This window comes from Pseudopodoces humilis, chromosome 3, assembly GCF_049639895.1.
Source record: "Pseudopodoces humilis isolate 2021_Gansu_Grassland_sample_001 chromosome 3, ASM4963989v1, whole genome shotgun sequence".
NCBI lineage: Eukaryota > Metazoa > Chordata > Aves > Passeriformes > Paridae > Pseudopodoces > Pseudopodoces humilis.
The window spans coordinates 99,740,913-99,753,713 of NC_142202.1; the positions used below are offsets into that span (position 1 = coordinate 99,740,913).

The window sequence follows — 12,801 nt, forward strand, 5'->3', positions numbered from 1 at the left end:
AAATTATATATATATAGCTCACCTTCTTTAATTTGAATGTTGCCTGTTTGCTGCCTACTGTGGTATCAGACACATTGAGTGTGCCAAGTTTTTCTTCAAGCTTTAAACGATCTTCAAGAGTTTTCCTGCAGAGAAAAACTAATGTTAGTCCCTATTCTTGCCATCTTTTTACTGTAATAAAAATTGATAATGCAGTCAAAACTAATCTCTATTTCTCTGAAAATCTGAAATGTCATAACTAAAGAAAAATAAACATTCAGGAAACAGAAAGAAAGAAATTCAAATCATTCCCTCCAGATACAGCTTTCAGTAGAAACACTTTTAAAATTTATGTAAAGTTCATTGTTTTTGCTGCTAAAAAAGTAACACGACTCTAGTTGAGAAAGAAAACATGTCCTTCTACTGCTATAGTTTTCTATGAAATGTCTGAAAAGTTGGTGATATTAAACTGCACAAATGAAAAACAGTAAGGCTAGATATATTCAGTTTTCTTGAAATATTATAATTTCTGAATTGGAAACACTTTTGAGGGAAAGAAGTAAGCTTGACTATACACTAGAATGAATTATCTCCGAATGAATCACTTCACTACTTAATCCAAGCACAAATGCCTGTTTGGACACTGTGCCCGCAACAGTGTAAGTAGTTTTCTGAATAAAAGAAAAAAAATAAGAAAGAAAAAAAAAAAAGAAAAAGAAAAAAGAAAAAAAGAAGAAAAAAAGAAGAAAAAAAAAAAGAACAGTATAAACAAGAGAATGTGATAAAGATAGACTCTGGGCCCAGACAAGAGCTCCACAGAAGCATGTGCCTTCCAGCACAGTGTTTATCACTGAATTTCTGTCAACAAACTGGTGCAGAGCTTCTCCCTCAGGCACCAAACTCCAGCATTTCTGTGGAGAAGGGGGAAGCTGGTGTGGTCAAAAATGACACTGTTTTCAGCTTTTCTCCATTGGAAGTTAATGCCCTGCACAAGGCCCAGCTGCTCCAGGTTGTGAGCTGGTATTTAATTTGCTGAATTCAGTTAAGGTGGGCTGTAAACTGGAAGAGATGAAGAGTGGAAAAATGCCTTGTTCCCACATAGCCTCCAGCTCAGGGGAGAGGCAGGCAGGGACAGTACTGGCTTCAGCCAGCCACCCTAAAGGCACCTGTGAGTCCTGACATGGCTCATCCTTCTCCTAGAATGTAACTCCTATGAGCTAAGTAGCACCCTCTCAGAATAAGACATGGCTTGTACAATCAAACTCACTCTGTGTCTGCTTAGAAAACAGTCTCCTATTTGTAAACAAAATTCGTTTCTGCAATTTGAAATGCTATTAGTGCCTCATTAGCTCTCTCTGAAGAGGGCCAAGAAACATTTTCTGTACAATTTTTAAAGTGGAAAATAAATCATCATAAAAATAGAGATGATATATATAAAAAAATTGGCAGCCACCAATGTCAGTGACATTCATTGTGTATGAAGAACTCATGGCTGTGGCCTAAGCATGAAGTCTCTGAGTCCACTGAATTTTGTTTAATGAGCCATTTTATGTAACAAAGACTTTTCAGATTAACAATGAAAAATTACTGTCAAGAAATACTTTATTTCTCATGACTAGGTACTTTGATTGTATTTTTTTCTGTAGTATATTTTTCCTTGAGTACATGTAAAAACTTGTTCCATCTGTGCGAATCGGAAAGACAAGCTAAGCCTTAGAGCTAACTGTGGCAGAAGATCAGTCACCAACATTGTGGTGGGATTTCTACATTCAAGTGAAGTCCCATTTTTCTCCCCTTTGAAAGGGAACTGGAGAAATATGGCTACTACCCAGCAATTATTTAGCATGACTGCTTAGACACTGCTTTAGTCAGGAGAAAAATTAAAATGAGTAGATACTAGCAACATGCTGTGGGGTTGTAACCTTACTGAAAAAACACAGGTATGGCTCTATCTGAGAATGTTCAGACTACAAGGGATAGTGAATTGTACATACTGCTACACAAACAACAGCTGGGTTTTTTGTTTTGGTAGGGTTTTTTTTCATCTTCCTCAACAAATTAATTCAAGGGATACATTCAGAGCATTTTGAGAGTGAATTCCCCTGCCTTAATGTAAAAACCAAACAAAAAATTACCCATGCAATTTTTTTCCTCATTATAAGAACACAGTTTTTCAGGACTTTTCCAGCTATAAACCAGGAATACCTCTTTAGCAATAATAAGGAATATCAATTATGCTTTTGTTGGCTTTCTTGGCCACCTCTGAAGATACATCCATTAATTGTCATACTTTTTATAAAATATGACTACTATAATTTTTGATTTTGACACATTTTAACTTCAGTAACATACTCTTTAAAGGGACAAAGTAAATCAAGATAACTTTTAGCATACAGATAAAGATCCTTTCCTTTTACAGTTTCCTTTCAAGTTACTAGGTAGGAAACTTATGTTGTAGGGAAAGAAAGCAAGGATTTGCAGGTTTGTTGTGCAAGCTTAAGTGTACAAAAGGGGAAAATTAAACATACATGGATTTGAGACCAGGTGTTTTATAAAACCATGAGCAAATTTTGCAGTTCTCCTGCACAGAGAAATGTGTAGACTGTTGGTCTAAGAAAAAATTTATAGTACGCACCGCTGCTTTAAAAGTTGGGCTTGGAGCCGTGCTGAGTCAGGAACATGTCAAAAGAAACACCCAGTTTTATATAAGTCATAAACTGTTTCCTCAGGTAGAACATTATATGATTAGAGAAAAAAAGAACATCTAGCCATTAAATGCATAGTGAAGGTATTAAGATACTTAATTATATTGGTCACAGACCATCATTCCGTAATTTGGATATATCAAATCAAAGACAAACATGCCAGCCTCGCCAGATTGTACATGCCACTACAGTCTTCCCAGTTTTCAGCATGCTACTTGAATTAATTACTTTTATGCTGACTACTTATCACTGAATAAGGCCAGCACAAAACGTATTTATTTTCTTCGTAAAATTCTAATATGCAAAAATACTTACTAACCAAACAAGTTAGCTCACAACACAGCCTAACTCATTACGACTACAAAATCCTGTCAGATATGCATTATATGAAACAGGTATCAGCTGTTGATTTTTAAATTACTTCTAAGAGTTCGGGTAACACCAAACTCCATACTGAGAGCAATGCTTGGATGAACACAAAGGGGATCAGAGAATACAGAGCTAATTGCTTGGACAAAGATTAAAAAACCCCATGTAAGTCAATTCAATGACAGCAACTCAGAAAACAAAGGAAGTGATGCTACCACGTTCAATTTTTTGGTCATCCTATTCTGTCCTCAAATTCCTTTAAATTTTTTTTACATTTTACATGATATCCTATCTGTGCATCTACCAGAGATGGTATCCATTAGCAGCAAATCTAATGACAGATTCTCCTTTCTTTCCAAGCAGTCTGTTAAAAGACTTTTGATGACTTCTGTCATCACAGATAGTTCTTCATCTACAGGACAGGTCTGTGGTATTTGCTTTTGATTTTCCGGGGGTGAAGAAATTATTTTTCTTCCTTAAATCCAGATGAAAGAATTTACTTTGTTCAGTGTCACACTGCATCATTTTTTTCTAAATATTTATCTTCCTTCCAACTGTCTTGGCTTATTTACTTGAATTTCCACACCACTATTCACATTTAAGGCTTCCATGTTTTGAATAAAATGACATTTTTATGCTTCAAACTGAGCATCCTTGAGAATTTGCAGCTGAATTTGTGCAAAAGAACAATATATGAGTAGGCTGCAGCCATACAGCCTTTTAATGAAGAATTTCACTTGCACTGAGAATACAGTGTCATTTGACCAGTGTTTCAGGTTCCTTCTAAGTTACAGCTATTACAACTATAAACCTAATCACAATGTAAAAAAAAAAAAAAAATTAACCTATTGTACTTTGTCAGAATATCCAAAGTAGATTTTCTCCTGACAAAGAAGAAAAACTGACAAAATTAAAAAGTTGCTTCATCTTCTGGAACAAAGGAAAAAAGAAAAATAATCAGAAGAAAGTTAATGGAAATATCTAAAGAAATTAGAAGTTCAGAATAAGTGGGTATATTCAATTAAAAGAACAAAGAAAAAATCTCTGTGTGAAATTCCTTGCTGATAATAAACAGCTAAGGAAAACATGGCAATCAGTCCTGCTGAACCGCTATAAATCCCTATTTATAAAATACCACTATTTCTACTTAAAAGAGGTCTCACAGGTACAACATGGAAATCATAGACCATCTGACTACCATAGGAACGCTGTCTTGCTAACACTTAAAAATCCATTTTACATGATCATTCCAGTTAAAAGGCTGAATTTTTATCAAGTGTTTCTTTATGTGTCTCCTGAAAATTTCCATAATAAAACAACTAGATTGTAGTCATTAGCGACATAAAGGAACAACCCCATTGTATTATTCACTTTATTTTCCTTGACTGCATAATTTCATTCTAAATAAAACCAAAATGTTTATTACAAGATCCATCTAGCTCAACTACCCATTTCCAACATCAGTCAAAATCCTGCTCTGCACCAGCTGTGCTGCAAGAACTTTGAAGCTACTGTCTTAAAAGGTTTAATGAGTGTCTGTGCTCCAAACAATAAAATGCTATCAAACCTCAGGGCTCAACTAACCTCTGAAAAAAACTAAATCAATGAGATTTGCAGCCACTGAGCACCTCAAAACCAAGTCCTTCAATTTAATGTGCTCCTTCTTTAGTTTGACATGCTTATCCATGTACCCATTATTTCAGATGATCATCAATTTAAAGAAATGAAAAAACCAAACCAAAAAAACTACACTTAACAAACACCCTCCTAACCTGGTGTTTTGTATTGCAAAAAGAGAAACAGAAATAGTAGGTCCCATATTATAAGGACAGTGTAGATTTTGAAAATTACTAGATTCCATAAAAACATCTAGACAAAACAATTTTTCTTTTACCATGTTGACCCATGTTGATCCTACTCCCAAAACAGTGACTACTCACGTAGCATTCTAAATCCTTTTATATAGTCAGATGAAAAACATCCAGTCTGTTAACCTCATACTGACACTGGTGGAGAAATATAACCAGTCTCACAAGACAAGTGTTACCTGTGAGAACAGCACTTCACCAACACTGAGTAATGGATCCCCCGATCTGACTCAGTAATATCTTACTCATTTCATGTGTGTTGTGCCTCTGTCCTGCTTTAAGTAGTGTATTGTTTATAAAACAAAGCTTTCAATGACTATGTCACTTTAAGTTATACCCTTGGATCACCAAATGTAGCTTTACTAGCAAGTGCTTCCAAGCCAAAACATCATGGGCCTGCACTGTAGGGAAATACTTGAGAATCATCCACCCCCACCTATTAAAATAGGAACATTAGTCTTACTTCATTAATTTTTGTTTTTTGGCAGAGTCTTTGAAGCTTCTGAATTCCTCTCCTTCTTTAATCTCAAAAAACTGAGGTTTTAGTAATGTTTGCTGATCCTCCTTGAGCCTTTCCTGCCGCTTTAGTTTTTCCTCTTGGCGTAAAAGCTTGCGCTGTTTCCTGACCTCTTCAACCCAGCCTTTTTCATCATCTGAACTCTCAGAACTTTCTGCATCACTTGCTTTTCCTTCTGGTTCTTCCTCCTCTTCCTGCTGACAAAAATAGTATAAAATAAGAAATCATAAACTAATTTTCTTTCCAAATCATTCCTGCAATTAGAGTATGTGACAGCTTTTACATAGATACAGCTGAACTACAATTTTTGAACCTAGGCAGTAGCAGCAAATGAAGCTGAAAATACATTACAAAGGTTGTTACCATCCACATATTTTTATGTTTTTCAAACCTGTATTTGTGCAAAAACATTATTACATCTAAAAACTAGATTAAAATTATAAATACAGTTAATTATTGTAGCTGATAAGACATTCTTGCATTGCCTCCATCTTTCTGGGTCAAAAGTCTGAAAGCTTGAAACAGAGGAAAATAAAGCCTATGGAGTTTTCTTAATCCAAATGGAAAATATTTTACCTGTCCTTGTGCTTCCAGTTCTTCTAAGATCTTTAGCTTCCTCTTTCTTTTCTCACTTATTTTAGAAACAAGTGGATTAAGTAGCCTAAATTCTTCACTCTGCTCATCCACCTGGAAATCTGGATTCTCAAACATGACCTTAAAACGATCATCTTTGAGAAGGCTGGGCAGATTCTGAAACAGAAGCAAAGCACAAGCCAAGTTAGACAATTCTGAAACAGACATTAATGAAATAAGTAACACTTTCTCTTAATTAACAAAATTAATAACCAGCATATGAAATGCCAGTTGCTTTACCCTTCCAGGTCAAATAAAAATTGAGATTTATGCTTATTGTACTTTTACAAAGATTGTTTTAAGCTACCTGTAAGCAAGAGTTTTTTTTAATGCACAGTACAGACACTTTAAATACACAATTACTAATATTTTCAAACAAATGTTTCTCATGCATTCAGCCAGCTAGTCTGGAGACAGGTTGATACCTACTGACTAATCAGCAGTATATCCAAGGCAAATATATGGCCTGATGGGGATGAGTCTACAAGATGCAAAACAAATTATAAGGGTGTTGGAGTCAGAGATACAGAGTGTGTGCCCTTATCTCTGATACCTGTCTCTGACATCCAAGAAAGCACTGAATTTCATATAACACCATGGAAACAACTGTTAAAGTTAAATGGAAAAACTAGGAGTGTGAGTGTGCAAGTTAGAGTTTTCTTAAGTCACTAGGTAAAAAAGTTAAGAGTTTAAGGTTTGGGTTCTGTTATAAAACAAAAAACAAGATGGAGGATTTAGAGTGCTGTCTATTCTTCCTTCTTCTTCCTCCATCTTCTTTTTTTAGGGGTTTCTGGCTAGTAATAAGTAATTGGATAAAAAGTGCCGCAGTGCAGCACACAGGTATTGAGTCACTAAGAAAAATAATTTACGTGGCATTTGTTAATTGGATAAATAGACATATAAAAGACCTTGAAGAAGTTCCGTGTTAGCCATTTTGCACCTTTCTATCTTAGTGCATGTAGCTCCTTGCACTCTGTATACATGTAATGTAGATAAGAGAAGAATAAATAACCAAGTCTTAACAAGAGAAAACTGCCTCTCTCTCATCAATCTCAGTCCAAGGGGGAGAAGAACCCAGCCACAAGAGTCTCATCAGGACATAAGGGTACATGGCTTTATGCAATGCTACTGTTATTTTACTGTAAATACTTAGGAGGAAATGTTCTTATACATATTATAACACTTTTTCTTCACTACTTTCACATACAGAAGGCAGTATAATTCATGTCAAAGTAAAATGAACTCAGTGTAAATTATGCTACTGGTGAATTCAGAACAGTTCAAGCCACTAATTCATCTTATGAGACGGCCAGTTATTGTAATTTTAAAGTCATTATATACATGGCTTTTTATTAGAAAATGCTTCCTTTTTTAACATTGCTCAACTTATACCAGTTTATTACGTCCCACCACTGCATTAGTTTTCATTGTTACTGAAGAAAAGGAGGGTGGAACTAAGGATACAGAAAACAAAAAGAGTAGATTTCAAACACAAAAATGGTGCAAATGTGTAACTTTCAATGGTATTTTGAATCTGTTTGGCCAAATAGCAACAACAAAAAAGAATCCTATAAGCATTGCTAGTTCTGTGCTTCCAGCTAGAGATTTCACCAAAACAGCTCACCTTTTGTTTCCTTTTTTTACTAAACTGTTGCTCTTCTCCTTCTTCTTCAATCAGTTTGAGTGCAAGTTCTTTATTAACTTTTGGGAGTTTCTAAAAAGAGGAAAGAAATTAATAAATTAGCCTTTTATGCATGCAACCTACATGTTTTAGATTCTTACAACTATTGCAGAAAAGCTCCTTGACTGGTTCCAAATATCTCTAGGTACTAGTAAAGCAACTGCACTTAGAGAAGATTTAAGAACTTGTATTTTATTTTTAACTTCTAATGCATCAGCTTTAGAAATTTAAAAACAACTCTTTCACCTTTTATGCTGAACAGATTCAATCTAGAAAGTTACTAGTTATAAACACAATACATTTTTATGTATCTCTTTCCAGAGTATCATGTTTCAATGGCTTAAGTACTTTAATGACAGAAGCAGAAAATGCTGTTTTACCAATGGATTATCTGCTCAAGTGGCAAATGAGTGCTGCTCTTTTAGTTTGGTATCAGCCTTTCAAAATCACACGTATGGGAATTTTATGTTATAAATTACTTTGTGTGTCCAGTCATAAACACAACCAAATCCTAAATCACTACATCTGTAAGATACACTTAGGAAAATATTACTCTTTATGAATAGTTTTCCCTGAAGTATTCTATTTATTTCTAGGATTTACCTTCAGTTGAACTCTCTGTGCACGTGTTTCTTCTATCTTCTGCCTTATTTTCTCTCTTCTATATTCTTCATAGGCAAAGGGGTTGGCCATCGTTTTTGCCTTTGAACAAGCAGGAGGACATAAAAAAAAAATACTATAAATACAGGACACAGTCCATTATCTGGATGGAAAAAAACCCCAGCCAAAACAAAAAACCACACAAAGACAAAGAAAACCCCCAGCACATACATTTTATTGTTAAGAATAAAAATTTACAAGATTCAGCCTTATCTACCTTATGATAAAGTCTTATGTCCATGAAGAAGCCATGCATATATGCTCTGAGCAATGATGATCCAATGAGATGAGCAAGGCCTAGGAAAAAATTCCGGAGAATTTCAAAGAGCTTTCATATCTAAAGAACTTCTATTCCAAGCCAGTGAGTTAACTTCCTTAAGACAAACAAGCACTGCCTATGCAAAACAATAATCTAACAGTCACAATCGTGACATCAAGACTAAATAAAACTGTGAATAAAAATAATTTTGACCAGCAAAAAATTTTAAGCTTCTTCAGAGCATAAAAAAAACACTTTTCTTGTCATAATCCATGCTACTGAGCACTTTGAACAAAATGCCCACATGCACCACGCTCTGTAGAAGTTCACAAAGAATTCCAGGGGACTTTTTGAAAGTCCATAGGTGTTTGATAATACCTTTTTTAGTATGATAGAAAGACTGTTTCATTTAAAGAGTTTTGCTTTGGGTCAAACCCAACACTCACAGTCAGAGGTAAATTAAGTAAATTGGAGCAAAACATTGCAATCAAACCATGTAATGGACAGACAAAGGACTAAATTCCACAGGAGAAAGTTGCTTACCCTCTCTGCTATATAATTTTCAGTATTCCAATTTCTTGAAACTATTAGCCCTAGAATGATTTGTATTTTCTGAAAATTATTACATTCAAATAGGGTAGCCTTTGGCTGTGAGTTCCAATTTCTACTTGAACACCTCAAAAATATTTTGAAAACTAAACCAACTTCTCTTCCTATGCCTTCCATGTGACATATGAAAGCACACATAACAGATTCCCAGACTTACATCAGCAAATATCAATCACCTTCTTGGGATAAAAATCTGAGAAACACAAGTGTCTAGTGTTGAATTGGTTGGGAATCAAGGAACTTAAAACCATATTACTGGAATATTAATAACCAAGAAAACAAGAGGAAATTACTGCCAGTGAACTTCTAACAGTCCTCATACATCACACTGAAATTACAAATATCAGATGCATAAATGTTCAAAAATTGAACAAAGAGGACAGCAAAAGAGTGTATACAACTGTTTTACCTAAATTTTCAAGGTCTTTTCTGGTAACAAATTTGTAATCATCATAAACAGTGCTTTCTGGATTCTCTTCCAGTTCTTCAGTCAAGTTGTCCAAGAAGGAACACCATTTTGGGGCAGGTCCTAAAACCTGTGGACATTATGCAGTTATAACATTGCATTTTCTTACAGAAAAAGCCTGCAGTTAAGCTCTGGGCTACTGTGCTACAATGGAACAACAAATTAATCCCACAGTACTTAGAAAATACAATTAAACTTATTGCTTGCATTACCAACAAGGAGTACTATAGATTATGTAAGTGTTGTTTTAATTTAGGTCATTTGAGACCAGCCAGTCCGGAGGTTTCAAGCGTAACTGCTTCAAGTGGTCACAGTCTGATGAATTTATTAAAGGCTTAGAGCCAAACATTATAGAAGACATTACAAACTAATGGCACCAGATAGCAAGTAACTTGTAAAGTGCTGCTGGATCTTGAACTCGTTAGATTCACTATGCAATCATGTTGAACACTACTCTGACCTATTTATTTTAATTATAACATCACAGATATATTTCATATATTTTATTCAGGGATAAACCCAGACTGTATGAACAGATAATAAGAAATACTAAAACTACTTGCATATTTCCATGATGAGGGCAAAGGATTTGTTTGCACAATATTAGGTAGCACAATCAGTGTATTTTCCTCCAATTTCTCAAGTTAAAAATCAGCTCCCTTTACTTTTCCCTCCCGCTGTTCTGATTCAAATTCCTTTCCATCTTGACTCATGCAGCCACACTCAGCTGTTCCAGCAATCTTATTTTAGTAGGTGTGTTAGCTGCATGGAAAAATCTAACACTGCATTTCTCTCTTTAGTGTAAATGAGCTGACATTTTAGAATGTTAAGTGACCAGTTAAATCCTATAGTGGGACTTTGAATGAAGTTTCTGATTTGTTTGCTAAAAATTAATGTTAAAAACTCTGCAGTCAACCATAGGAATGCTTGTGGTACAACAACATTTTAAGAGCCTATTCTATTATGGAAACAACTAGAAGTGATTTTATTTATTTAACAAATACACAGTTTGTTTTAATGTGATTGTATGATAACAATATGAGATAATGCCGTTCATTTAAAAAGTGCATTTCATCTATTTCAAAAGTCTTTTTTTTAAGACAACTACACATAAAAAACCTCAAAAATTGTGTTCTAGACCATAACATTCTATCTAACATATTCTTGCCTGTAACACACCATAGAATATTTTATTCTAGCCCACTATTGTTTCTTTATTAAATATTATTTATCTTTCTAACATTTCAGCCCTATCTGAGAACCATTACATGCCAAATAAAAAAGTGCACTTTTTTTACCATGCTGCATTTTTCATTCCAATTACCAAAAGCTTCCACAGAAATACTCAAGATGTCACTAACAAGAAACATTTTACCTACTTAATTAACCAAAATCCCCATGTCTGCTCCAGGAATATATGGCATATATAACATTCAGACTGACTTCTTGCCAACATTCCAGAAGCTTTTGTCTCCATCCAGATTTTAATTTTTTATTTTATTTCCCCCAAGCCCACTTATTTAAATGCCAAGCTTTTATATTAAAAAGAAAGCAGTCTAGATCTATTAAATGTCTTCATGCCACTTAAGAACAGTTATCTGTGCCTCATTACCAGACCATCAAAGCATGATTGGTGTGGAAGAACCTTAAGTTTACCTATGATTTTGTTTTAGATGAAGCAGTTTATCCTTCTTATTAAAAAAAAACTCCCAAGGTGCTTACTTACTAAACAAAACTTCTCTTGTAATAAAATTTAAGGACAACATTCTCTCCTATACTCAGAACTTGATACTGAGAGTAAAACCTTTCATTGGGTGTAATCTGTGCCATGAAACACATAAAGTAAAAAACCTGATTATTCACAATAACCATGTGGAGTGAGTTGGATGATCAGATCCTAGAAAACAAAGTGGGGGAAATGAGATACTTAATGGAAAAAAGTGGTGGCAGAATACCAGGAAAAAATAGAAAGTCCAACCATTTCACATGTTACCTGACAGAAAGGAAAACCCTACAGAGATGTCTGTGTATATTTTATTATCTTATTTCCCTTTCTCCCACCCCACTTGAAACCACTTGCCTACCTATTCTAGGACACCTTAGGAGCTCTGCTTCATGCATTAAAATGAAACATTTTTTAAAGCTTAGGAAGAAATTCAAAATTAGGAAAGGCAAACAATATCAGCCACAATGCCAAGAATATAAACAAGAAATGTCCTTCTTTTGCAATACTAATGCTTCACAGAATTTAACTGCCTCTTCATTTTTAACTGCAGAATTTAATGCTCAACTGTCAAGCAACAGTCATCCCAGGATGATGCTAAAAGCACTCCAGAATGCCAGGCTCCAAGGTTCCACCATTCCTATGCCCAGGAACAAAAGCAACAATTGACAGGGTTGGTCTGCACTGGGCCTCCAGGGACAAGGTGGGAGAAGTGAAACTGGCCTGTCTTCCCCAGTTCATGACTTTCCATACAGTGGCCACACTGCAACACGTGTGGGAGCCCGTGGGACCCCTTGGAGCTGCTGCCATCCAGCACTGGCACCACCTCAGCCTGGCCTGTTAAAGCCACCACAACAAAACAAAGCTGTGGAGTTTGTGTAGGTCAATTAATATACTTGCCAATTTTGAGTGGAAAGGTACAAATCTACCACACCTCACAAAGAAAAATGCACTGAAATTCACAGCATGAAGAAAAAAATGTTATGAGGTATTTACATGCAACTTAAGTGACAGATATAATTTTTACAATATTCATGATACACCAAATAGGTTTCTGTGCAAGTTTTAGAAAAGTTGCTCTCAGCCAAGTGGGAAAATCATTATTAAATAAGTGCACATCTATTCTCAACTTTTATCCAAATTCTTTTTAGCATAGGAAAATCTGACATGAGCACCAAGAATGATTGAATCAATATTTTTTCCTGTTTTCATTATTATTATTATTTTGTTTTCTGTATGAGATAACCACTTCTTGAGACAATTTCTGCCAATTGCTGCTGAAAGTCAGTAAGATTGCTTCAAAAATGTTGTTGCCCATAAACAGAGGACCCT

General features: G+C 35.0%; 1 protein-coding gene across 3 annotated transcripts in view; it reads right to left on the reverse strand.

Annotated features, from left to right (window-relative positions):
- The window catches only part of NOL10 (nucleolar protein 10), a 52,887-nt gene that overhangs the window by 7,645 nt on the left and 32,441 nt on the right, over positions 1-12,801 (reverse strand). For 2 of the 3 annotated variants that reach the window (XM_014251472.2, XM_014251473.2), the window contains exons 14-20: positions 9,690-9,816; positions 8,630-8,709; positions 8,356-8,454; positions 7,696-7,785; positions 6,015-6,188; positions 5,385-5,635; positions 23-125 (exon numbers count right to left, since the gene is read on the reverse strand). In XM_014251472.2, the coding sequence (XP_014106947.1) occupies positions 23-125; positions 5,385-5,635; positions 6,015-6,188; positions 7,696-7,785; positions 8,356-8,454; positions 8,630-8,709; positions 9,690-9,816 (924 nt within the window). The remainder of the gene's footprint in view (positions 1-22; positions 126-5,384; positions 5,636-6,014; positions 6,189-7,695; positions 7,786-8,355; positions 8,455-8,629; positions 8,710-9,689; positions 9,817-12,801) is intronic. The other variant, XM_005521862.3, reaches the window with a different exon arrangement.